This window comes from Cheilinus undulatus, linkage group 12, assembly GCF_018320785.1.
Source record: "Cheilinus undulatus linkage group 12, ASM1832078v1, whole genome shotgun sequence".
NCBI classification, from domain to species: domain Eukaryota; kingdom Metazoa; phylum Chordata; class Actinopteri; order Labriformes; family Labridae; genus Cheilinus; species Cheilinus undulatus.
In genome coordinates, this window is record NC_054876.1 from 33,677,606 (window position 1) to 33,704,834 (window position 27,229).

A 27,229-nucleotide genomic window follows, 5' to 3' on the forward strand; every position below is an offset into this window, starting at 1 on the left:
GACTAAGACAGGTATTTCAGTCAGTGTGTCAAAGACTCAGCTTTCAAGAGTTCAGTTTCATCAGATATTAAAAATGTATTATTTTTCTTACAGAGCAATCCAAACTTCCTTTAAATCACCTCTGGCTCAATTATTACATCTAATTCTGTGTAAAGCTCAGGATTTCTTCAACCAGAGTTCTTTGTACACTTTCTATTACTCACTCACTGTCCTGTACATGATGTACTGTGAAGAAGTTTGGGGAAACACTTCAAAAACAAACTCTTCTCTATTGCAAAAGAAAGCCATACAAATCATAAGCAAAAAAAAAAAAAAAAAAAAAAACCCTAAACCTCTAATCTCTCAACTAAATATACTAAAATGTACAGACTTAGTGGAAAAGTGTAAGTGAACTGAAATAAATCTTATTTATTCATTGTTTTATTCAAAGAGATTACAGTAAGTAGTATTAGAGCCATAATTACATGAAAGTTTAATTATAAGGGCAATTAACTCCAATCACATCACACTGAGGTGCATTTAAAGGTTTATTCAACACAAACTCCTTTAAAATGATTACAGTGAGAGAAATAAGAATGTATTTATATAAAGCACATGCATAAAACAGTACAAAACAAGTCTGATTGCCTCCAAACTCACTGTAGATAAGATAATAAACATTTTAATATGTAACATACATAGCAGGTGTCATGCATGCTAAGATAAATAAAGAGGCTAGGTAGTGTTTTGCATTATGTTTGAACAATAAGTCACTCCAAGCTCGTCATACTTTCATTTAGAAACGATTAAATGACTGGGCTGTTTACTGTGAATAAAGTCTTCATTTTTATAAACTGTTTATAAAAAAGAAAGCTGGTTAGAAAAATTGCTCTCACCAATCATCAACAGCTTCAAATTCATAGATATTATAAACACACACACACAGTAGAAACAACCCGGCAGATTAAAAAAACAACAGATTATATACTTATTATAAAGTTTAACTAATGGAGGAGAATTTAAAGGCTCCTCTGATTAACGATTGCTTCTGTATTACAGCACCACAGAAAACTTGCAGTTAGAGCAAAAAATACTGAGGAAACAGCTTCTGAATTACACCATTGCCTTTTGAAGCATGACTTTACTTCTACTGAACTTATTAACATGCTCCTAAAGAGAGGAAAACTTGTGTCAAGCAGTAAAAGCATAGTGAAAGGCAGCTTTTTATCTTTATTGCAATCAGAAGTATGCTTTTACTCCGCATAGACCTGTGGATCTCAACTGGTGAGTCAAGTGAGAGAGGGTCGCGAATGTGTGCCTGGAAAAAAATATTGTAGCAAAGAGTCTCTGGTGTATGGGAGCCTGGAGCATACATACATCAGTATAATTTTACTTTATTTTGCCAGGACAATAGGTACATCTTTTTTCTTAAGATCTCCACTCATTTATCCTGTTTTTCCAAGTTAACATGTTAGTTTCTCAACATCTCTATCAAAGAAATAAAATGTACATGTTATCATGGGAAATGGAGTAAAATAAAATGTATGCATGCATGTCCACTTAGGGCTTTTGTAATGATGCACTTTTTAAATGTGTTTATTCAGTCTCTTACCCTTTTTCCAAACATGGTCCAAACTGCACTTCTCATGGAGAACACCTGAGTTATTTACATTTCTGCATATGTAGGCCTGGATTTCAAATTAAGGAAGGCCAAAACAGTTGAGGACCACTTGTTTAGACATGGACAAATCAGAAATTCTCAGCATCAATGCATGTACCTATACATATCCTCATCTATAAGCAGGACTTTGAATTACTGTGTTTTTATTTATTTAGACTGAATTTGAAATAAGTTTTAAAATCTGTGTTATTCATAAATATAAAGAAGTAGCAGGGTGTGAGTTAAAGGGGTTTAAATCAGTTTAAAATACACTGAACCAGAATCTGTTGTCTTGATTTTAAAAGAGTATCTCAACTTTTTTTCATCCACTAGAGCAGTGATTCCTAAATGTGGGCTTGAGGTTATGACGAAGGCTAAATAAAACCAGTGCCTAACATTTTGCACTGCTACCAAAGTCTGGAGAATTTTGTGAGAGTGTGCCAGTTTCCTTTCTTCCATCTTTTGTTGTTATTTAATCCACATTTAAAAAGCCAGACTGTAAACAAATGAAGATCCAATTGGATGCCACTAACCACTACTGAGCAGAGCCAAACGATCTGGATCTCTTAAAAGAGACAGATTTCCCGTCACAACAATCACGCCTAGGTAGACTTCAGCTGAAGAAACAAGGGTAAAATCAGAGTTTCATGTGCTTAACCACAACAAAACCTTGAGTCTTTCAAAGCTTTTTGTAACCTAAAAATTTCCCTACTTTTGAGACACAACAGGAGCTTCAGAATTGAAAAAAGTTTTAATTTATGCACTTTGAATGCTTGACATTGTTGTAAATGGTTCAAAACATTGCCTTTTGGTAGCGTTTCTTCTTCTTGCCCCCAAGGAGAGTTCTCATCTTCTGCAAAGAACCTGTTGATTTCTGATCATATGTGCATAGGAATGGATGAGGGGCTGTCAAAATGTTAGGAAACACTGCATTAGTGGGTTAAAAAAAGTGTATATTCAATCATAATAAAATTGTAAAAATTGTATTTTTTGAATTACAACTTTTGATTAAAATGGATAAAGATTTGGTTTTGTATGCACTGCATCTATAGATTTATAGTGATTTATCAATCATGTTACTGATAAATGTGTTTCAAGGGCTTGTTAAGTGACTTAAGAAAATAAGCAGGGGAAAACAGATGCCTAAAGGGGTGAGAGAAGTAAATGTCCAAATCTAAATACATACTGCATGCATTCAAAATCCCAAAGTATCAAGTGAAGATGATTTGCTGATTTAGAGATTAAAGTTATAAACTGTCAAGTCTGTTAACCAAGTAACTAGATAAAGAAGATGATCAGAAATGTCGACAATGAGCTAATGAAAAGGAAATAAACTGCTTAAACTCAAAGTTTCTGGCTGGTTAATGAAACATTTTTATGCCTCCATGCCAGAGATAGCCGAGGCCAGAGGCATTACATCTTTGGGTTGTCTGTCCATCAGTCCATCCAGCCGGGACATTATTGTGAAGGTGACATCTGGAGAATGCTTCGAGGGATTTTCACCTGCACTAATGTTCACTCTGACTCATCAATCGTAAATGTAAATGTAAATTTTGGCGTTTAAAGGACAAGATCAGGGGCCTCATGTTCATCCCTTGGTTATGACATTTCCACAAATCACACCATCACAGAAAACATTTCTTTTTGACCTACCACTGAACTTTCAAGACATACAACCACCATCTATGAGTGCTGAAAGCTGTTTTAACACTGAGGAGTACAGAACACTAAAATCTTCAATGCATAACAAAGAGAGAAAACACAAGGGCCTGGCCTCTGCCACATATAATGTAATAAAAGCTGTACAATATAAAGCAACCTGCACACTACCCCTGTGAAGCTTATAATCAATGCAGGAGTGGATCAACACACTCAAATACCTCATAATAAATGTTATATTATGATCAAAAATAAACTTTTATGATACAACACTTTAATTTTAAAGGAAATAAGTTGATATTACATTCACCCATGGTTTGTAGTGTGGCTGGCGTAGGACCAGATGTGTCAAGGTCAGAGTTTCTTGGGGGAAGTCCTGTATTGTGTTGGAGAGCATGTTACTAAACGTGATTATTTACAGTAGCAACCCTCTGTTTATTCCAGTACTGATCGCTGAAAAAACAGGTCATTAAAAGTAGATTTTACTGAGGTTTTAGTGTCAAAATTAATAAGAGCACTTTACACCGTAGCCGTTGTATTATTTTAAAATTAGAGGTTTTAATTTTATAGACTAAAGATAAAGTTAATCCTCTTTAGTTTAATTCATAAAACAGCAAACATGATAGCTCTGACAACATCAACAAGGTGTGTTTATGCTCTTTTCTTGTCTTGTGAGAAATGTAAAATATTCCTGTTCCAGAGTAAGCATGGCCAGTGGTGGACAGTTAAGAACTAGATGTACTAATATTATACTTTTGACCCCACTACATTTCTCTGAACATTCTCATTGCTCTCTACTGTTACTCTGAAGGCAGCTGGTGAGCGTTCTTTTCTTGACCAAAATCTGAACTGGATTACAACAAACTGTGTCTGTGCAGCTCTGTGTGGAGTAGGTCTAAGTGGTGCTGATGTATCTGTATGTTTGAAGAGCAAAAGATGAGCAAGTTATTCAATGTTACAGCTGAGCTTAGATTGGGCATCCATGTATTATGGACTACACTCATGTGTGGTGGAAATACAACAATATTTTGAGATTTTAAAAAACAACAACATTGAATACTTTAGTGTTTTAAAAATAAGTACAGTACTTTAACTCTGAAGTAGTACACTTTGTCCACCACTGAGCATGACTCACTTTAGTGTTTGTCAGCCCTCTACAGCACTGCAAAAAGTCAAATCTCAGCACATATTTGTCTAATTTCTAGCCAAATGTCTCATTATATGCCATATTTACATAGTAAGTCCAGATAAACATCTTGTTTCAAGATATAATGAGCTAAAGATTAGGGTTAATTTGTTTGCGATGATGTATAAATTTCAAGGCACTTACAGATTAAATATGTAGAATACCTGCACTGACATGTCTACACTTATTCCAAAAATGTATGCTACTATGTTATATGTGTGTTTTAGTTGAGGTCTTTGATTACCTCAAGTATGTCCAACAGTTTTAAAAGCCAGAGAAGTTCTTAAGCTTATAATTGTAACAGAGCATTTCTTGTTAAAGTGTCTGTCATAACAGAACCATGACAGCCGCCTTATGTAGCAGGTCACATTCATGTTTGGTGCTGCTTACTAGAGATGGACCACGATTGTTCTCTGCCCCTCAAACACAGAACTCCACCCCACCCCTCACCTGCCCCACAAAACAGTCTGGCTGCAGACCGTAGATCTTAAACGTCCCCTCTCACAGACCATTACTGTGAGACAGCATCTCTGTCAGAACAGAAGTGCCCTAATTTGCTTGTACAACATATTTCCAGTTTTAGATTCTTTAGAATTCAATCTCACTCATCAACAAAGTCTGACAGTTGCATTCATGAATTCGCCACATTGCAAACATTACAGACTAAGCAATATTTTGTAAATAAAACAGTTAGGTCAGGGGTCTAACCTGGGGTAATTTATGTATAGACACATTTTAGAAGTAGATTCGCTACTGATGCCTCATTTTGGCTTTGTTTACTTCAGCAACACTAGCAAAGCTATGCTAGCTATATAGTTAACACTACTATGTAAGCCAATGTGGGTAAGTTGGCTTCAGCAATGTGAGCTTTGGAAACATAGCTAATGCTAATGCAGCTACATAAGCTACATAGCTAAATTAGCTATATAGTTTTGTAGCTAATGTTAGCTTCGTAGCCTTGTTGGTATAGGTATCCATGAGGTTCATGGGCTTTAGCTACGCTAGCTATGTTGCGCCGTTATTGATGTAGCTTATGCAGCTGAAGGAGCTAAATAGGCTACATTTGCCATGTTAGAACGTGTTAGGAAGGAAGACCTTTTAACTGGAGCAGACTGTTTATTTGGCTTAGTAATGTTCACTTAGTAGATGTTTGGTAATCAGGTTTTGAAGGTCAGATTTTTAACTTTTAATTTCTTTTTTTTTTTTTTTTTTTGACTGTTACCTTAACCCACACCCTAAATTTAATCTGATTTTATTATCATGTTTCCATTCCAGATCCAACAGAGCTATGGTCTGCAGACAGACCCCTCTTCCACCTGCTGGGGGACAGCTGGTATTAAAATATCAGCAAAAGAGACCATCTCAAACTTCTGTCACTGTGTGAGGACCATAACTGCTATCATCATCAGTTGAATTTGGTAGAAGAAGCGCGCCACAAGTAGAACATATGCTGTGAATGCTGAGCCAGCATTCCCAGTAAATGGAAGCTGGGTCAGTTTCCACAGGAAATGAGGTCATTTTAAACAGAAATATGACAAATACATTTGTGAGAGATTTAAATTTTGCAGTGAGTTCCACCAGATACACCCACTCCGTCTGGGGCAATAGTAGTGTGAGAGTAGAGATTTAGTGTGGTGCAATGTAGTGTAATCAGATCATTTATTTCATTTAGTGTCAGTCTAGATGTTTCTGTGACTGTGCAGTGAAGTCACAAGCTGCTGAGCTGCTGGAGTGGATACTTGTTTCTGTTACTTTAAAGCATTTTGTGAGCAAGGTTTGTGTGCTTTTTAAAAACTTTTTTTGCAAAATTGTCCTTGACCTAACATGTGTTTTAAGTTTGCAGCAAACAATATTACCCATATGAGGATAAAAAAAAATCTGCACTCTAAATAAGAAGCATTTTACAAGGCATACATTGCGCATTAACTGAGGTGAACTACTAGAAAGGAGTGTCATACAAAGAGAAGCTCCATCTTGCATATCTGCAAAAACAGGCTGAAGAGAAGAAAACACCAGCAGCTTACCACCATCTGTGTGCCAGGTTTCATTCGTCGGTTGTGAGCAGTCTTGTTAGCTTCCCATCTCACAACAGTTGCATTTTCTCTTAGTAATGCTGGTCTGTACCACATCTGAAGTCACGTTTTGAAAATCTGATGTCAAACCATATTTAGGTGTTTGTTGGTTGGTGTCTATAGCCAGGTGAGCAGGCTGTCTCTGTCCACGTGTGACCCAGAGAAAACGGTCTCCATGTCCATCAGAAGGTCTGAACTAAGACCCTCAGGGATGCAGGGCATCAACTCCTCGCTCTCAGACATCGGCAGCACTGGCATCGACTCCTGTAGGGTCATTGAGGAGGTATCGCCGGAGTCGCCTGGAGTCAGAAAAGAATATAAAAGTGACCTTAAAGTGTTGAGAACTGCAATAGTAAGGTGGGTGAAAGTTATGGATTTATTCAGGACTGTCTCTTCTATAAAGTACTATGAGGCCACTGGTTAGCTGGTTTTACTAACCTGGATGTAGATGAACAGTCACACAGCGCTGATTATGATATAAGTTAATGCGATGTGTGATGGGTAATGTTCCCTTTCTAAAGCTGAAACATTGATTTTGAGAGTGTCATCACTACCAAAGGTGACACCAAAAATCAGGTTTCTGAAGATTGGCTTTTCTTTAGAAATAAATCATGCTTTCCTCTGCGTTGCAGAAAAAAAATCCTAATTGAGGCAACTTTTTTCCATCAGTGCTGGATTACAGTGGAATTTTGTGTAGGCATGCTTCGACTGCAACGTCAAAACCCCTTGATGTAGTTTTTCACTCTGCACTCAGGTTCATTAGAGGTGATGCGTATGACACTCATCACTGCTCTGCATACACAGTAAAGTTTTCTGAGAGATGTGGGCTGCATATTTGCATGTTGGGATTCATCTCCTTCATGCTAGCCTGGTCCTCTGGAGCTCATTACACCTGCTCTAATGGCTAGCTTACACTCCAGGTGCCTCAAGTTCATGGAACTCACTCCACAGCCCTTTAAAAATCAAAGTATTAGTTTCTCTGGGTCATTTCAGATCTTTAACTGCTAACACCTTATCTTCTGATTGCAACTGTTTTAATTGAAGTTCCATTTCTGATTGATTAATGGTTTTTAAAACTTTTACTGCATTTTTATATTTTCTAAACATGTTTGATATCTTACATACAGTGCTTAACAAATTTATTAGACCACCACCCAAAGTAAGGTTTATGCCACAGCTGTCCTAAATTAACGCAATTGGTAATTACCAAAATCATTTTTTATGTTTCTGCGATGGTTAATACACCAATATGCAGAAGCTCTTTAACTGAAATGACATTTTTAATGCTAAAATATAATTATTATTGTTATCCATGAATTTTCAAATTTACTGATTTACAAAAAAACTGAAAAAAACAGTAATGCACATTATTATTTCTTCATTAACATGTCAAGTTATAGTTATTTACTTGCATTCCTGAACAGAAAAATGAGTTTTGGTGGTTGAATGTTATGCTTGATTAATTTCTGACTTGTCAGAGAAGCCCAGTGAGCCGGTTAAAAATTGGGTATAAAAAAGTGAATTCAGTTTGAAATTCCTCATTCCTATTCAAAATGGTAAAACGTGGAGAGCTCACTGAAAATGAAAGAGTTCGCATTAAAGCACTTAATGATGCCGGATGGTCTCTGAGACAAATAGGGAAAGACATAAAGTGTTCTCACAGTGTGGTCAAGCATGCTTCAGAGTCAATTGCCGAGACTGGTACTTACAAAGTGCGCCAAGGAAGAGGCAGGAGAGGAAAGTTAGCTGAAGCAGATGTCAGACACCTCAAGATTTGAAGTACTAGAGACAGAAGGAAGACCACTACTGATCTTCAGGCAGAGATGAATGCTTCTAGATCAGAGTCTGAGAAAGTCTCCAGAATGACCATAAGCAGACGACTGACAGAACAAGGCTTAAAGGGAAGAATAGCTGCTAAGAAGCCATTATTGAGGACTACATCCAGAAATGCCTCAGATTTGCTAGGGAGCACAAAAACTGGACTGTTGATGACTGGAAGAAGGTACTCTGGACGGACGAGTCCAAGTTTGAACTCTTTGGTCAGCATGGTCGTGTTTATGTCCACAGAAAAGCTGGAGAACGTTTTGATGCCAGATCCATTGCACCCACAGTGAAACAGGGTGGAGATTCCATTATGGTATGGGGTTCCATTTGTGGATACGGCGTGGGCAAATTAGTGAAAATGGACGGTATCATGAACAAGAACATTTACCACAACATCTTAGTGCATCATGGAATCCCTTCTGGACTGAATCTGATTGGTCGTGGGGTCATATACCAACAAGACAATGACCCCAAGCATACTTCAAAGCTGTGCAGAGACTATTTGACCGAGAAAAAGGAATCTGGAGTACTGGAACTGATGGACGGCCAAGTCAAAGTCCGGATTTGAATCCTATTGAACAAATTTGGGATTTAGTAGATTCAAAGATTGATCGCACAAAAGTTTCATCTAAAGCAAGTCTGTGGGAACAGCTAGAAACTATTTGGAACTCAATAACAAAAGAGACTGTGGAAAAGTACATAAAAACTATGCCAGCAAGAATGCAAGCTGTTATCAAGGCCAAAGGAGGCCGTACAAAATATGAAGTTTTTTAGTTATTGTGTGTGAAAAAGGACTATTTAGTTGTTTCAGTTTGTTATTTGCCAAATAAATCACATTTTTAGTTTTAAACAAGTTTTTGAAAGATTTCTAAAATATTTTTGTTTTCTCGTTTTTATCACAGGTGGTCTAATAAATTTGTTAAGCACTGTATATGTATTGTTTATCATGCATTTATTTTTCATCTGCTTAATGTTTAATCTGCATGCCCTCCATGATTTTCAAGTCTTAATAAATAAATATTATATATAGATATACATATAAATATATAAACATCTTCAAGAACAAAACCTGTTTGGATCAAGCTTAGGATATCTAAAACCTGGATGGCAAAGCACCTTTCATTTAAAAATGAAAGAGACTGTGTCTGTCCCATGACTAAAATTCTTCTTTATAATATATAAATATAAATAAAACAGGTTGCTGCTCAGTGCTATAGAAGCAGAAACTGATGATAAAAACAAGTGAACCTTGCTGTTCTATCATACAACATAGACTTCTAATTTTTTGTTGCAAAATTGATAAAATCCTTTTTTTCTTTTCTTTTTTTTTTACATTTTAGAGTTAATATGTATACACACTGTAGTACTAAACCATTATTAGCATTGTAAAAAAACACTGTCTGCACTAACAAAAGTGAATCAGCATGTTTGCTGCACATGAGCTGCACATGACCCCCAACACTGCTAAACACTAAGGAATAACTGATTCAAAATGGATAAATACATAGATGTCTCACCTTTCAGTCCACAGTATTATTAACCCAAAATACTCAATGGTTAATTTCAAAGTTCCAAAATGATCCTTACTCCCTGAAGTAAAGTTCCAAAATCTAAAGGCCCACTTTGGGTTGAACTTATATGCAGCAATCGGTATTTTTAACACAGGGTATTCATTTACTGGACAGTCTGCTTTAAAGATAAAGAATTGGTGGCATAAATAAAGAGGCAACCCACTTATCCAAGCACCAGTACATCACTGTGCTTCACTAACAGTTATAACATTGACTACTGAAGATGCAAAGCTCAGAATGTATGACTATTATCCAAAGAACAGAATATTTCTTTGTTCTAAAGAAATGTTACGGTCATACAGCAAAACCAGTTACAATAATGCAAGAAAAATAGATAAATTGACAACTAATCCTAAGATCCCTTCTTACAACGTAACTGTTCTCTGTTAGATGGAATTAATTTAAACTAAGTTTTAGAATAAAAGGGAATTTGGAGGTCAGTCTTGACTCGGTGTTGGTTTGTGTGTGTGTGGGGGGGTTAGTTACCGGTGTCCATGTGATCCACGGAACTCAACATGTGATCGGATGTGCGAGGTAAGCTGCTGACGCTCAGACCGCTGTCGGTGCTCTCATTGCGAGAGTGAGCACTGCATAAAACACACACACATAAACATTCCTTTATATCTGATCATAATCTGATAAAAAAATAGTTAAACTTTCAGTGAACCTTTACAGAAACCGCATATACAACAAGTCTCCCTTCAGCTGAGTTTTTACAGGAATTATCTGAACAGAGAGTGTTTTTTTTTCATGGAAACTGTTGGCAGAAAGGATGATTGATTGTTCAGAGAAGCTGGGAGATTTTTCCTGGAGAGACGTACTGTTGAGTCTCTTAAATGTCACTTTTAATGCTTTGAGCTGCACAAATAAAATTCCATTCGTCTACACTGAGTGGCAGCGGCGGCAGCAAACGCTAATTAAAACTGCTCAGAGGAGAGGCTGAAAAAAAGGAGTCCTTATACACACAAGTTTAACTTCTCCTGGAAGATTCATAGAGACATGGTACTGTTTTTACTTAGATTTTATACACAATTTCCCAAAAATGTATACAAAATTTCCCAAAAGTTGGGATTTTGTGTAAAAAGACAATAAAACATGATGTGATGATGAGCAGAACACCAAAACCTCTATTTTACTGACAATAGCACGGACAAAATATTTGATGTTGAAACAGAGAAATCATGTAACTTAAAAACATGCACAAGTATCAAATTTTATGCCAGCATCAAGTTTCAGAAATGCTAGGACAGGGTCATGTTTACTATGTAGCACTGTTTATCCTTTAGGTGTTTTTAGAGTGCATTTCTGATACAGGGCCATAACAAAGCTCAACCCTCATTACACCATAAGACATTCGTACTGTCAACAGTTATATATTTTATGTCCCTGCCTGCCAATTTTTTAGTAAATCTCTGTTTATGTGCAGAAAAAATACCAACAAAAAACCTGCAGTAACCCCTTCCTCCTCTCCATATATCTCCATGTGTCTCTCATGTGTTGAAATAGTGGTTTATGCAGGATACCATTACCATAAAGCTAGCACAGGGGCATAAATATCACACTTTGAAATGCCACAGTGAATAAACCTTATGTAGGCATTTGTGAACTAAGGAGAGCAGTTTGTGTAATTTTGAAAGTTGAGTGTTGTCCTATTCTTTGAGTAGGACTTTAGATGTTCAAGAGTATAGGGTCTTCGTTGCCATATTTACGTTTCTTAATGCTTCAAACACTGTGAGTGACAGGTCATGACTAAAGAGAGGCCATCCTCTTTTACAGTGCTGTCTTAATAAAGACAGAACATGGCTTGGCATTATAGTCAGCTGTCCATCATAGAACATGTTCTTTTGCACCACATGCTGCTCCAAAACCTCTAAAAATTGTTCAGAACTGATGAAGCCTTTACAAATGTGCAGGTTAGCCATGCCATTTGGCAAATGTACTCACCTACCAGCAGCAAAAGAAACCAGGTGTGAAGTAAGTACAAGAGCTAGAAATCAGCTATAGTAATCAACTCTCTGTAGTTATCAACATGCAATGTCATAATGAATTTTATTGGTGCATTTCACACCAGGTGGTTCAGTTTGGCTCAGCTTGGCTCAGTATGGCACAGTTTGGAACAGCAAACCTTTATCTTACTTGCATTTCCACAGCCAATGTCCATCCAGCCTCGCTGGCAGTGAGAGAAATTCTGACCCTTTTTAAAGATGAGGATCATTTGGCTCAGCTCAATAAGAAGAGCTGGTCGTTTACCTCCTAAACAGCTTTTCATTTGATTTCATTTTGTACTACAGTTCTATTAAACTCCATGCCCATCCATGCATGCATTCATCCATCCATCCATTTTCTCTGCCTATTTGAGGCCATTTTGCAGTGGCAGCAGGCACACCAAGTCAACCCAGATATAAGTCTCCCTTGCGCCATTTTCCAGCTCTGTCTAGGGAATCTGAGTTGTTCCCAGGCCAGATGGGATATATTATCCCTCCAGCAATTCCTGAGTGAACCTCAAGGTCTCCTCTTGGTTGCCCAGAAGACATCTGAAGAAGGACACCGATGCATCCTGATCAGGAGCCTGAACCACCTGAATTGACTCCTTTCAAAGCAAAAGAGCAGCCACTCTAATTCTAGTTCCCTCCAGATGTCTGAGCTCCTCACCCTATCTCTACAGCTGGGCCCAGCCAGGGTGGATGTGGCAAGTTAGCATGGCCTAGGGCAGTGGTTCTCAACGTGGGGGTCACGAGATGCCAGATGCCTAAAAGAAACTATGAATAGTTTTTCATTTATACTTTGGCCACTTTACATCAATTTTACCAAATTTTAACCCATTTTCATCACTTTTTCCCCACCAGCTTTGTCAATTTAACAGTTTTTCCACTTAAATCCCATTTTTGTCCATTTTAAACCCTTTCCGCCACTTTTTTCTGCCTGTTTTTGTCACTCCTAACCAATTCTTGCCACTTTCCACCTATTGTTGCCTCTGTTTACCTGTTATTGCCACAATCAACTTTTTTTTTTTTTTTTTTTTTTTTTACAACTTTTCACTCCCACTTTTGCCCATTTTAACCACATTTCACTATTTCTTAGCCCATTCTTGCCGGTTTAACTGATTTCTGCCAATTTCCCAAAATTTTCAGTCTCAGTTAACTCAATTTGGACAGTTTAAACCAATGTTTCATCCCATTTCTCCAAAATTTCCACACATTTTTGCCACTTTAAACCTATTTTTGCTTATTTTTTTGCCCCTTTTATGTTATTTTTGGGAGATTTACATTTTTAAGGAGGCTATTTACTATGGCACAGAAGAATAAAAACATTTTCATTTATTTGATAACAGTGGTTATTATTCCAGTTAAACATAAAATATGGTTATCACAGCTTATCTTTAAAATGGGCTATGATTTTGCTGACCTCCATGGTCCCCAAGTATCCCCCCTCTTGTCTGCACATGACTATTCTTGAAAGTGCATGACTATGTTCAACCACCTTCAGGTACAGTGGGGGTCCCCGGTCTCTGACACCTTTATTTAGGGGTCGTGGACTGAAAAGGTTGAGAACCACTGGCCTAGGGTACTGTTCAGGCAGGGCTGCCATGAGCCCCTGGTTGTGCTGAGGATGTCAACGCTCCTGATCAATCAAACTTGGGTTGCTTGCATCCTCAACCTCATGCTTTTGGTCACTACCCAAAGCTCATGGGAGTCGGAAAAAATACAGGCTGGTAAATCCAGTAAAATGCCTGCCTGACTCTGAGGAAAAAGCCAAGTGGCCCTCAAAGGGGATCTGGCTCCTATTGTTCACATAAAGGAGTCAGCCTGTTTATAATGGCTTGTAACTTGTCATCTTGAAATGAATTGCCATTTCAATAAAAGCAGAACCCAAAAGGTTTATGTGTTAATGATATAGTATGTCATTGTTTCATTTAAAAGCAGAAAAGAGGGAGAAAAGCTGTTCAGCTGTCACACGGGAAGTGGAAATTCTTTCGACAAATTCAAAGATTGCATTGAGTCTAGCTCCACTCTTCAGAATCAGACAGGTACACTCGGTACCCACAGAAAGTAGCCGAAAAATGTAGGACAGTATGGATCAGTTATTTTGGTAAGTTTCCCAACTTTTGATTTCCCATTTTGAGTTTCCCAATTTTCCCAACAAATGCCGTTAATTGTGTGATGTACCAAACCAAACTGAACCCAGCCTTGTGGTGGAAACACAGCGTATGTGAATTTACATCATCTCCATTGAATATATGGTGCTGTAAAGTTTGTAATGCTGTTCTCATTTAAGTATACATGAAAGTATCATCATGTTCTGTTTTGATTACATTTAATACACACTCCCAATGCCTTGGTGGTGTGTTTGTATCTACAGTAAATGAAATAAAATCTAAACTCACCCATTAAGAGTGGGTTCATGGTTTGGGGCTCTGATCCTCACATCCAGAGGTGGGACAAGTGCCTGTGCATTCCTGTCGTGGTCCATCCCACCAGGCATCTGGTTCCTTCCTCCAGCCTCCTAAAACACACACACATCCTCTCGTAAAACATTAAGCAAAACTCTGTGACTTTGTTTACTTGTACCAGTGATTTATTTTCTGTTAGAACTGATCTGATCCAGGTACTGATTTATTCAGCCTCAGACCTGTGGTGTGATTTGTGGAGCAAGGCCTTGTTTACATCTCAGCCTGTCTTTTTCCTGCCTCTGCTGCAGTGCCAAACCAAGAAGGCCCGGGTTCATTTTCGGGGCTGAAACATAAGATTCACAGCAAAAGAACATTTTGACAATAAAATAAATTAATTCATGGATGTCAAACATTTCTGTAATGAGAAATATGAGGAACATCAAGTCAAAAAATTGCTATCTGCTTCTCAATGTTTGATTGTGGACATTAAAAGGAAAAAAAGTTCTCATTGACAAACAAAAATTGTCAATTCAGGAGACACAAATTTGATGGTTTGCTACCTAGACGTGGGTCGACCCATGTGGTGTTCTTATTTATGTGATCGATGTAGTACACCTCTCCATCTGCGGTCACAGCCTGCTCCCAGCCTTCAGGCAGTGGACCTGAACAGCAGTGAAAGTACACAGTGAGAAGGCGAATGGTGGATGGAGTGCATCGAGGGTTAAAAAGTAGAATCAGGCCCACGTCCTCTAATGTCTGTGTAATATGTAGTTTGTTGAGTTTTACGGGTAGAAGTGAAGGTTAGTGGGTAAATATCCAATTCTGAAGACCACAAAAGCTCTGCTGATGACAAAGATACTTACCTTTGTGCAAAACCATTTAATTCATTGAGTGGGTGGTTGTGAACTTACACAGTTTAGTAGTAATACTGTCAATATAAAGAAAGGGTAACGAATGTTCTCACTGATCAAAAGACCCAGAGGAGGTTGGACTTTTAAGGTGCGTTTCCATCAAATGGTCTGGTATGGTTTAGCACAATTTGATGCCATAACCCTGTTCTTTCTGTTTTTTTTCCACAGCCAACTGTAGGGCTGGGAGCCAGCAGTGTGCCTAGCTTCACCCTTTAGGGTCAGAGAGGTACACTTAGTACCCAAAAAGAAGGGAGGCAACAAGCAAGACAGTAAGAAATGGTAACCACTGGCGTTTGGTCAAAACCTTGCATCTCCATTTTTATGGTATTTTTTGATAAATGGTAGCTGCTGGTCACCATTAAATCACTCAAAGGTTTCTGACAAATTATAAAGCAATAACAAGTGTCAGAAAGATGCTGACTATAACCATTCATGTTAAATCCTTGAGAAAATACAGTATTTTTTTAATTACCCCAAAAATTGACAATTTTAGAGACATGAGGTTTTGGCCTGACACCAGCATTATTTTTTGTATCTTTCCCGACTGTTGACAGTGGAAATACAAGTAACTGAATTCAACAGTAAACTGAACTGAGCCAGACTGCTTGTTGGAAAGGCACAGTAAGTGCTTTCACACATGCACGAAAATCCTGAAAATTTCTTGCAGCCTTCAGAAGAGCTGCACAAACATATGACCTACTGACTGTGTGCCAATATGGACATGCTTTTCTTTCTCCTTCCATTGCGCAGAAATGACACCAAGGTCAAGCTCGATGCCAAGGTCAAGCTCAACGGCTTTTCTTTTGTCCGGGCCTTTTCACTCCTGGTCATACACCTGGAGACCACCGGCTGTTTCCAGGCCCTTAGAACATCCACAACACAACCAGGGGCTAATGGCATCCCTGCCTGAACAGTACCCTAGGCCAATCTTACTTGCCACATCCACCCCGCCATAAAGGTGTGGACTTTGTTATTTAATCCAAGATTACTGTGTTTCCTATGCCCTTGGTAATATGCAAGGACATCCAGAGCACTACCAGGGTTGTGTCAATCTTCCTTCCTGCCCGATAAAGCCCTCAGGCACCACATCCACACCTTACTTCAGCCTAAATTTCTGACCAAAACATATCCACAAGTTCTGCACAGCACTGCATATCCTGATTCTCTACTGTTTCCAGTTCTGAACTGCAACAAAACCTGATGTCGCAATTTTGGCCAATATCTGTCCCTTATAATTGGCCAATCATACCCCAGAAATATCCATACTCATGTTTAAAAAAGGGCTCAGTGTTCATTATTCACCTAAGAAAGTATTTTATTAAATGATACCTAAGATTAATGCACTAAATGGCATTTTTTTAAACATTATGGATATACATTTTTAGAGTAAATCTTGTTTCTTTGATTTTGGGAAGGCCAAAGTTTTGATTGTGCAGCCCTACCAGGTAAAGTACCCAAATTTAACCTTTTCCCAGTGTCCTGGTGAAATTTTCATGTAAAGTTTGGCTAAACTGGGACTGAGAAAGGAGCATCTTCATTGTAGCATTGGACTCTGATGCTTCAACCATAGCCGAGCTGCCCTTTCTACAACCTGTGTTGCCCCCTGATTTCAGGGGCAGGCTATCCTCAACTTTTTCTGCAAATTTTCAGGAGTGCATGTGTGAAAAAAAGCTCATCATTAAAGTCAGCCTGAGAATTTTGGTAACACTCCTATCTCCCACTAAAGTCACACAAGAGATATCTGCAGGGACCAAAGGGGAATCCAAAAGATGTCACACCCAGCAAATAGACCTGTCCTGCTGCCAAATGTATTTAACCAAGAAGAGCAGGTCTTACAGAGAAACTATATGCTGATAGTAGGGGGACAGAGTGATACCTGGGTCTTGACTGATGCTTTGTGGTTGCGAAGTAGGTGCTGGGTTGCTGAGGGAGTGGGCGTGAACAGGAGCAGCAGAGATCTGATGCTGAGCTGCAGCCGACTGAAGCTGTGAGAGCCGGGGGTCGTGCCAGGTAGTTGTCTTGTCCACGTGACTGTAAACACACAACAAGTCTCAACAAATCTGTATCAGTTAAACCAATGCAACCTGATGGATGAGAACTGCAAGTCATGTTTTGCTCTCAGACCGGCTTTACCTGTATAACTAGAAGCGTGTGTACGTCTACACACTCAGATAAACTACAGTAGCCTTTGACAGGAGCGTGAACTGTCAGACCATGTGCTCTCATGAATGAAACCAGCTGAAACCACACCGGCTGCAAAACTACTGATCAGGAGGAATCCTGGTCATATCTGCAACACTGTGTGCCTCATTTAAAGGTTCTTCAGTTGTATTTGAACTAACTGAAATAAGTAATCTCTTTATAAATTTATAAATATAATCCAGACCATCAGAGACAAGACTTACCGTACTATTTCTAGATTATGATTTTAATGCTTGAGGGCACCACTGCAGAGTGGAAGTGTCGTCATGATACCAGCATTATTGATATTACACTATTAAAAATCATATTATATGAATACCTCAAAAAAATAAAAGAACAAAAAAGGCATCTGATAATGGGTAATTTAGTTTTTAACAACCAAAAAATGCAGGCAAACTCCTGCACACTTTCTTAATTGTAGAAATATATTGGCAACAATTAAGTACCAAATTGTTAGTGTTTATGCAATAAAGGCAGTGCTTTCTCCTTTGTGCAAAGGTTAAAAGAGGTGAAAACAGGATCAGCAGAGCCAGTGAGGGACCATTGTGCTGTATGTGTGTGCATGTGGAGCTCCTGCTACCATGCCGCTTTGGATTTGATAATATCTAAAGGTACACTACATGGACAAAAGTGCCCGGCTGCCTGACCATTACACAAACAGGGCCTGTAATGGTAATGTATTTAAATGCATGTACTTTAAAGAGAAGCCCCCCCCCCTGCAGCTATAACAGCCTCCACTCTTCATGAAAGGCTTTCCACAAGATTTTGGAGTGTTGCTGTGGGAATTTGTGCCCATTCATTCTGTCAAGCATTTATGAGGTCAGGCACTGATGTTGGACGTGAAAGGCCTGGCCCACAATCTTTGTAACAGTTCATCCCAAAAGTGCTCAATGGGGTTGAGGTGAGGGCTCTGTGCATCTGTGCAGGGAAGTCAAGTTCTCCCACACCAAACTCATCATACCATGTCTTTACAGTCCTTGCTTTGCGCACTGGGGCACAGTCATGTTGGAATAGAAAAAGGGCTTCCCCGACTGTTGCTACTAAGTTGGAACTATATACAAGTGTACTAGATGAGAACAGCATGAAATAAGACATTCAAATGAGGCCTGAAAATCACAGCCTCACGGGAACTTTAACTTATATTTCCTCTCTAGCTTCTAAAATTGTCCCTAACTTGGACAGATTTTAGCTAAAAAGCTAGAATAATACACCAATACAATTTTGATACTGAGCAAAATAATGATGATTTGAAGAGTTTTTATTTAGCAAGAATACAGGATAAGGAAAGCACACAAAGTTTGATTTCTGGACAATCAGTCAGAAATAAACAAGCATTTTGAAGAAATCACTGTGGGCCTTGAGAAATTAAAGGACTTTTTTTTTTTACTAAAATCTATCTATAAATAATAACACTTTGAGTGCTGTGTAAAAGTCTTAGGTTACTATTAGATCTGTAGTTTAATCAGTGTTCGAGTCACTGTCTAGTCACTGCTTTATTTCTTTTTTTACCATGAAAGCCATCTGTAGCACACTGCTAAATATAATATCTCAGTTTTCCAAGAACATCTAACACACTTGCACATTTTTTCGTCAACCCTAGCCAGATTAAGCAACCAGCTATCCCCCTCTTTTAAAGTTAATATCTTGTAAATCAACAGCCCAAATCTAAAGAAGTCCAAGAAGTGCTGAAAGATGCCTGGCGTAAAATACCACAAAGCTACCTAGGGTGCACCGACACCAGTGCCAGTTACCTTGTACCATGCTGAAGCACACTTGTCCCTCCTCCCCAGTTCATTGACCTGCACTCACAGTTCTTCAGAACACAGATACATCATAATGTTGTAATATGACACGAGGTTAGCACAGTGGACAACATGACCGACTTTACAGCTTATTTTGAGTCATTTTGTTCAGATAACAGCTCTCCAACACTCCACCTTTGTTTAAAATGACTGATGAGAGGAAAGGTCGTGTTAATGACGTGCAACATCAATGTTGTGCACCCACGTATGTGCATGAGCAGTAGTGCCATGCTGACGCCCAACTCTTCCAATGTGCCAGGGCCAAGAAATGTTGCCCTCACACCAGTCAAACAAACTTTAAGACAATCTCCCCAGGAGAGCTCAAGATGGGTGATTCAATACCAACTTCTGTTTGCCCTGAAAATTGGATATTTCCTGTATTTATTTATTGATTATTTTGGTTGTTTTGACAGCAGTTAATTAAAAAGACAGGGTATATATGGTTGGTCATTAAACTTTGCTAAAACAACAAGGCTAGAGGTAACCTTAGACTTTTGCACACTACTCTTAACAACAATAAATCAATCATATCTAAAGCTTTTGAGTTTATACATGATTTTAATTTTAAACTGTGGTGGATTCTTCGCTAGACTTGTGAGATGAAGTGCTACAGATCCATAAGACAGAAGTTTGACCTTACTTGAGGAAGTACCGTTGGCCGGTAGGCGTTTTAGCCATTTCCCAGCCATGGGGGAGTGGCACATCGTCAGGTATGATCGGTGTTGCTGCTACATCAGCTGCTTGAGTGGAGAGGGAGTTAACCGGGAGGGAAGCAGGGGAGGAATGGGCGCGGACGTGATGAGGAGTGAGTGAGCCGCACACACCTCCGTCTGAACTGGCCTGACGAGAAACAAACAAGGTGTTACCGACTGTCACAGACAGTGATCAGAATCATAAATCAGCAGGAAGGAAAGATTTACACCTGATGTCAGAGAGAAGAACAAATGCTATTAGAAAAGAATGATAAATAAAAGCCTTCACATTCAGAAGTTAACACTTTCAGCAAGATTATCTATAACTCCTTCATGAGGATGCACGATATTGGATTTATGCTGATTTCTAATAAGCCAGATTTACAAAATAATTTTGTCTGATGTTGATATTTAAAAGTAGTTCAGACCCAAAACTTCAGCCCTTAAAGCACACTATTTAAAGTTTGGGAATGAATAAATTAACAAATGTCATTCTTAAACACACTTTAAATGATGAATGAAGAAAAATACTTCAGTTGAAGCAGGTCTGTTGGGCAAGCCTAAAACTCTCTTATTTTTTTGTTCAAATGGCCAAAATGTTCAGCTGATAGAGACAGATTTTTAAAGCCAAAATATCAGTAGTAAGTATCAGTAAAAATGTTCTGTCAATACCAATATCATACCGATAATATCAAACACCTCTAGTCCTGTAGGTAGTTTGGGTTACTCTGAATGTAAATGTGTTGTGTCTATGACTTTAAGAATTATTTTCAAATTAAATATTAGAATAATTCCAAGTAAAGGACTCTCGATAGATCTGGATATATACAGGAGTTGGAAAAAACATCAAATAAACCCTAAAAACACTAAAACTATTGACCTGATTATTTGATATTGCTACAGAAATGGCTGCTCCAACTATCTGGTCTTCTTTAAAGTCTTAATTTAACTGTGTTACAGTAAAACACAGCATTTCTTAAGACCTGTTCTTCTTAGGTATTTTTCAGATTTTCCCACAAACTCCCACCAAGAAGTAATCTCACACATTACACATGAAAACAATGAGTCATGATAAGAAAAGAGACAACAGGGTGTTAGATCTGGGACATTATGGACAGTTGGAGCTAAAACTGCAGACTATCTTTAAGCTAAACTTGTTTGCAGAATCAGATTCAAGTATGTTTACACAGACAAAGACTTGGTGTTTTGGTGTCACAATGAAAGAAGGAAAATAAAAAGAGTTTATGAAAAGAGCAATACTTCTTTTAAACAGGTTTTAAAACAGAGTAGGATCATCTTAAAGCAATTTTAAATTATAAAACAGAATATAAAGACAGACGTGTGATGCGATGTTCGTGGATACGTTGAGAGTAGAGGAACCATAATTTACATAAAGTGGAGCAGTAGAACCACAGAGAATATAAAAGTGGCCCTACAATTTGGATGGCATATTCTTTTAAATCCAAAAAAGCAGTCACTTTAATCCCTAACTTCTGTCTCTCTGCTCTGGCACAGAGGAGGTGTGGCTTCGGCTCATTCAACTGGCACGCCCACACCATCCTAGGGCAGCACATTTTACTGCCTCATTTTCAGGATTTTGAAGCTTAATCTTATAAAATAGAAGTGTTTTCATGACTGAGAGGTGGCCTGGGCTGGGGGTTCATAGCATAGTGGTCTGCCATACAACAAACCTAAAATAAAGCTTTTGTTTATCACCTTATAAAAAGATAGTAAAGTGGGCAAAGTGTCTGTAAGAATTGTAAATATGTAAAATAAATATATGATATAATTATATAATATATAATATATAATTGCTCAAATATGGGCAAAATGTCTAAAACTATATTAAATCATAAAATGTAAATTATTAATGTACATAAGGGGCCGAGAGCATCAAAATAGCTTTTCATTATCCAAATAAGTCCCTAAAGAGGATCCCTGGACCAGATAGCAAGGACCAAGCCCGCCAAATGTCCTCATATCATAAAATTATAGCTCAGTAGATATCTATAGACACAGTGAAACAATGAACGGGTGGATCACTGTTTGGTAAAATAACATGCAGTAAATTAAAAAAAAAAAAAGATTTGTGTCATAGGAACAGAAATGCAGCAACAGTGAGCATGTTTATAAATATACATATATTTTTAAGTTTTGTTATGATGTTATGATGCTCTCCTTAGAACTGATAAGCAAGTACTATTGGATAATTGGGTTTTGTATTTTAGATTTGGGTATGTCCAGTCCCTTTCTGTTTGTTACCTGAAAAGAGATGCATCAAAATATTGTGCTAACTTGTTTTGACTGCTTTTAGCTTAATGAAGAAGGGCCTCATATTGGACTTCACTTAGGGCCTCTGAATTACTAAAACCACGTTTGTTGGAATTGTCTGGTCAGATTTGATTGTTTTATCTTTATTCATTTTTTAATTGGCTTCATTATTAATACACTTTTTATACATTCTAACGTGATTCCCTTACACTTCATCACAATGCTTCTGAAACCTAGTTTGATCGACTCTGAATGACCTTATGTCTGAGGAGTCCTTTATAAATGCTAGCCTTGCATTTATTTAGACTCCAATAACAACCGGGTGCTTTGTTATGATGACATTCTATGGCAGCAAATTCAGACAAAAATGTGCCAATCTGTCACTTTGCTGGTTAAAGGTTTGTCAGTGGAGGTATTTCTACACAGTGGCAGTCTCATTACACCTGATTTTTGTTCTTCAGCTCTAAAAAGTTCAGCAACAGTAATTCAGTAAACCTGACCTTTCCTGGACTTGACTTTTCCTCGTACAGTACAATAATATGGTAATTTTTCCTGGATGTTCTGTTTTATTGTGATAAGTTATAAAGATTGGTCAGTACAGTGTTTTGGGTTTTTTTTTTTACCTCATATTTTAAATTGACTAAATTAAGAGCTCAATGGTCGGGAGTGCCTGAAAAACCACCTCCATAATCGTGATCTATGTAAAAATAGCCGGTCTGTATCCAAATTAGGACTGGGAAATTAATTGTAAATTAGCTTGAATCGCAATATAACCTGCTGAAATTTACAAATCGCAGAAGTTGCAATATTTCTTAAACTTGAAATATGTCAAAATAGAAGTTTAATGCATTCATTTTTTAAAGCAGCTTTACACGCTTAATCTCCTCCACCCTAGCCACCTCCTTTACAGCTTAAAGCTTGTTGCATCCTCATATTCATATTCATGCTACTCTGGATTAATTGTTTCTGAAGTAATTTCATTTTTTTCAATACACATTGTCATTTATGTGTCCATCCATATGGGAGTTTCTAGTCATGTGCTCCCTGGAAAGTCAAAGCATGCTGCTTGACGAACCCAGGGGGCATGTTTAGAGCCGACCCTTTTCTACCAAGTAAAACTGTAGGCTATTTCCATTTTGCAATGAAATGGTAAAATGTATGATCAATGTTCCTTACTTAATGTAGGTTATAATATTGATTTATTGCTTGAAATTGTTGAAAAAGTTGGGCAATCTAATAATAATTGTATATTAGATCGCAATATTAGGTGGAAAAAAAAATCACAATTAGATTATTTTTGCAAGTTGTTCAGCCCTAATCCAAACAGGAAGTAATTGCCTTTGGTGCAAGACAGAAAAATCCAAAATGACACAATAACAGTTTAAAAAGCATTGCAATTGTGAAATGAGACAAGACGGGCACAATCAAGAGTGATGAAGTACAGAAATTCTTAGATAAATTGTAATTAAAAATTGTAATCTTTTGAAAGCCAAAATTATCATTTTAAAAATAGTCTCTTTAGTGATGATTTGATTTTGTAACTTAACCCAGAATCCTTCATGGAGGACTTTGTGATGTTGTTTATTTTATATTTATTTAATATACTTGCACACCTTGAAGGGCCCACCAGTTGCTCACCTCTGCTCCAAACTATTTTTTTTAACTTTTTGTAGCTTTTATTACCTGTCATTAGTAACACTTGACAGTTATAGCTGCTGTACATTTGATTGTGATCATTGACAATGAAATATGATAATAAAAGGAGTATAACTATAGCTGATTGAGTAAAAATATAATTTATCAAAAAGTTTTTTTTTAAATCAGGAAAAAATCTCCAAAGAGTAACTAGTTTCTGCATAAAATACTCTTTTGATTGTAGAAGTGATTGCTTTTGTTTGCACAAGTCTATAAAATAGTCTGCCTTTATTTTAGACAGTCTTTAAGACCAGTCAGGCCCTAACTTACTTTGAATACACTACTTTTTCTCTATCTCTTATTAGCAAACTATTTCAACACTAAAAGGCCTCTAATTGAAACCAGCCTTATTTGTATTAGGATGTGGCAATGCCAGACAGAAGATTAAACTGGGATGGGCTTTTATTTCAAGACTGTGTTACTGGATTAAAAAGTTAGAGTATTTTGTCTCTCTCAAGTTTGAAGATGTAGGCGAATTTTGTAAGAAAATTAATATATATCGCCCCCAGTAGCAGACAACAGTTTGTATTTATAGTCCCTCAGTGAGTTTGGAAGGACTGCAGTCCTCAGTAGCAGGACATGCCTGGGTTTAGCAGGAGTTAGTTGACTTTATGACGGTGGCATGAAGAGATGGAGGATTATTATTTGGACTGTACTTGTCTGGAGTGTCCCCGGGAGTCCGGCTGTCTGAAGAAGGAGTCCGGCAGCTTCCTCATCCTCATGGGCAGAGAGGCGGGCTGTCTGGCGGACTTGCTTGGGTTGATCACGGCGCTGAATAGAGCCTCGAGCTCCGTCTGCGAGTCCCCGCGCACGTGCACGATCTGCTGCCCGGCTGGAGGCGCGCCGCCGCGGTGCGCGTCCATGTCGCACAAAGTTTTTGGTGTCGCAACAAATCTGTCGAAAAAGTTGAAGCACACAAACAGACAAATAAATAGAGAATAAACGGCAGGCTCGTTCAGACTTGACGCGTCTGGAGTTTTGAACGGATTTGTTTACACTTCTCACCCCCCACCCCTCCTCCCGTTCTCCCAACCCCCCCACCCCGTTTGAACTTTTGTGTCCTTGTGCGTCTGTTTCAATCTTTAACATCTCCGGAGTGACTCGGCTGCGTAAAGACACCGACACCCTTGTAAATGAGTCGAAATAGTGGAGTTTAAAGCAGACAGGCAGTGGAAAATCAGCGTGAGCAGCGTACAACACGTTACATGCCTCCCACATACCTTCAAGCAGCCAGACCGTCCCCCCCCTCCTCTTTCTCTCTAACTCTGTAGTCCTGCAGAGGGAACAACAAACAGGAGGAATCACAGCCGAGGAACAACTCTTGAGACCCGATGCAAAAGTCCCTCGTAGCAAAAGGCACACATGTGTAAATCCGCTTGAAGAGACGAGATTTCAGCGAGACCTCCAAACTTTTTTCACATCCAGAGTTGAGTCCAGATTCATGTGATAGTGCCGAGGGGCGGGGTTGTTGGGTTTAAAGCTGCCGCAGTTGCAGGGGGAAAAATCTCAGATTGAAACCTTCAACACAAAACTTACTAAACAAGTTGTTACTGATGTTTTATTTAAAAAAAATCCACATCAGAATTTAAATTATTGCTTTTAAAGTCATTCAATAGGATGTGGCCACTCTGTAACGCTGTTGTCACACCTTCCTCCTGATGTTTTTCTCTGGAAATAAGAACACCAAAGATGACAGACAGGGTCATTATCCTGGAGTCATTTCTCTCACTGAGGGCCTGGTGGTCTGCGTTTTTGCTGGTGTTGGAGGTGGGGCTGGTGGGGAGGGGAGATTGGGAAGTTGCTGTGAGAAAACATCCGCCCCTGATGAGGCCAACCCAGCCGGAGCCTGTTTGTCCATGCAAGGAGACCGCCGCAGTGTGCTGCCCTCTGGTGGAAAACACGCGCGCTGAGCACCGAGGCTCAGCTGGCCTGACTTCAAATAGAAACCACCATGTATACAGCGAGTCTCTCAACTCTATGGTCATCATTACAGTCTACTAAAATTCAGCTCTAGCGAAATTGAATGTGCGTAGATAAGATAGATAGATAGATAGACAGACAGACAGACAGACAGACAGATAGATAGATAGATAGATACTTTATCAATCCCAAGGAAAATTCAAGAAATAGTGACTGATGATTATGATAACTATATTCTATATCTAACCTGAATTGTAACCAGTCTTATCAAAGATGTATACTGTATCAAACTATCAGACTTCATGGCTAAACTAAGTTTGTGCAAAAACATCAAGATGTCAGAGAAAAAAGTAGAAGGAGCTGAAACATTTTAAAGAAAAAAACATCATTAAATAATTGTGCGGGGGGAGGCAATCTCAAAAAGTGGCTGAAATGTAGTTAGAGAGTGGTAAAATTGGTTTTCAGTGGTAAAAATGGGAGAAATAGCAGCAAAAATGACCTCAGGGAGATAAAACTGGCAGAAAAAAGTGAAAAGTGGTTAAAAAGTGGCAACAATGAGATACAGAGGCAAAACAAGTGGTTTAAAAAGGCAAAAATGGGATTATAGCAGCAAAAATGAGCTTAAGGAGACAAAAAGGGGTAAAACGGGCAGAAAATCAGGTGAAAAGCGGTTAAAAAGTGTCAACAATGAGATACAGAGGCAAAAAAGTGTGGTTTAAAGTGGCACTAATTGGACAATAGCAGCAAAAAACTAGCTTAGAGAGACAAAAAGGGGTAAAAACGGGCAGAAAATTAGGTGAAAAGTGGTTAAAAAGTGTCAACAATGAGATACTGAGGCAAACATGTGGTTTTAAGTGGCACAAAAGTTACAAAAACGGTTGGATGAAAGGGTTAAAAGTAACAAAATAGGTTAAACGTGGCAAGAATGGATAAAGAAGTAAAAAAAGGGTTAAAAGTTTGAGAGAAAAAAAAATTAAAATGGGCAGAAACAATGATCAAAAGGGTCTAAAAGTGGAGTAATTTGGACATCAGAACCCCAAAATTACCAACACACTTTTCAGCTCCAAAATTAGGTAACTGTTAGCCAGGATGCTAGCACCAATGCTCCTGATCCAACACACATGCATTAATAAATCACAACTGGGGAGGGCACGTTTACTGGGTTTGTTAGGGGCCCAGACAAATCTGTGGGCATGCCTGATCCCAGCTCACATTAGAGGGCTAGAGTAGCAATAAATAACAAAGTAAAGTGAAAACAAAGAGTGCCAACAATATTTAAATACAGAAGGCAAAAAAGCAACAACAATAACAGTGTTTCCAAATTACACACATGTATACCTTGACTTATAGAAGAACCAAGACCAGAATCTAAGAAAGTGTGCATCACATTAATGT

General features: G+C 38.3%; 1 protein-coding gene across 2 annotated transcripts; it reads right to left on the reverse strand.

Moving 5' to 3' along the window:
* Positions 1-407: 407 nt before the first annotated feature.
* LOC121518462 (transcriptional coactivator YAP1-like) lies at positions 408-25,682 on the reverse strand. 2 transcript variants are annotated; one of them, XM_041800773.1, is made up of 9 exons: positions 25,135-25,682; positions 24,571-24,808; positions 19,897-20,096; positions 17,129-17,283; positions 14,902-15,003; positions 14,581-14,684; positions 14,336-14,454; positions 10,438-10,538; positions 408-6,855 (listed from the first exon to the last, which is right to left on the reverse strand). In XM_041800773.1, exons 2-9 carry the CDS (start codon positions 24,775-24,777, stop codon positions 6,674-6,676), a joined length of 1,170 nt encoding a protein of 389 aa, XP_041656707.1. In that variant the 5' UTR covers positions 24,778-24,808; positions 25,135-25,682; the 3' UTR covers positions 408-6,673. The 2 variants fall into 2 exon arrangements, with proteins under 2 accessions (XP_041656707.1, XP_041656708.1); XM_041800774.1 differs by lacking the exon at positions 14,902-15,003.
* Positions 25,683-27,229: the final 1,547 nt, after the last annotated feature.

Coding starts and splice junctions, on each gene's coding strand:
- LOC121518462 (XM_041800773.1), bottom strand. CDS start 24,777: ATGGACGCGCACCGCGGCGGCGCGCCTCCAGCCGGGCAGCAGATCGTG. Junction 15,004..17,128: donor AAGCATCAGTCAAGACCCAG/GTATCACTCTGT, acceptor ACTGCTGTTCAG/GTCCACTGCCTGAAGGCTGG. Junction 14,455..14,580: donor CTCCACAAATCACACCACAG/GTCTGAGGCTGA, acceptor TGTGTGTTTTAG/GAGGCTGGAGGAAGGAACCA.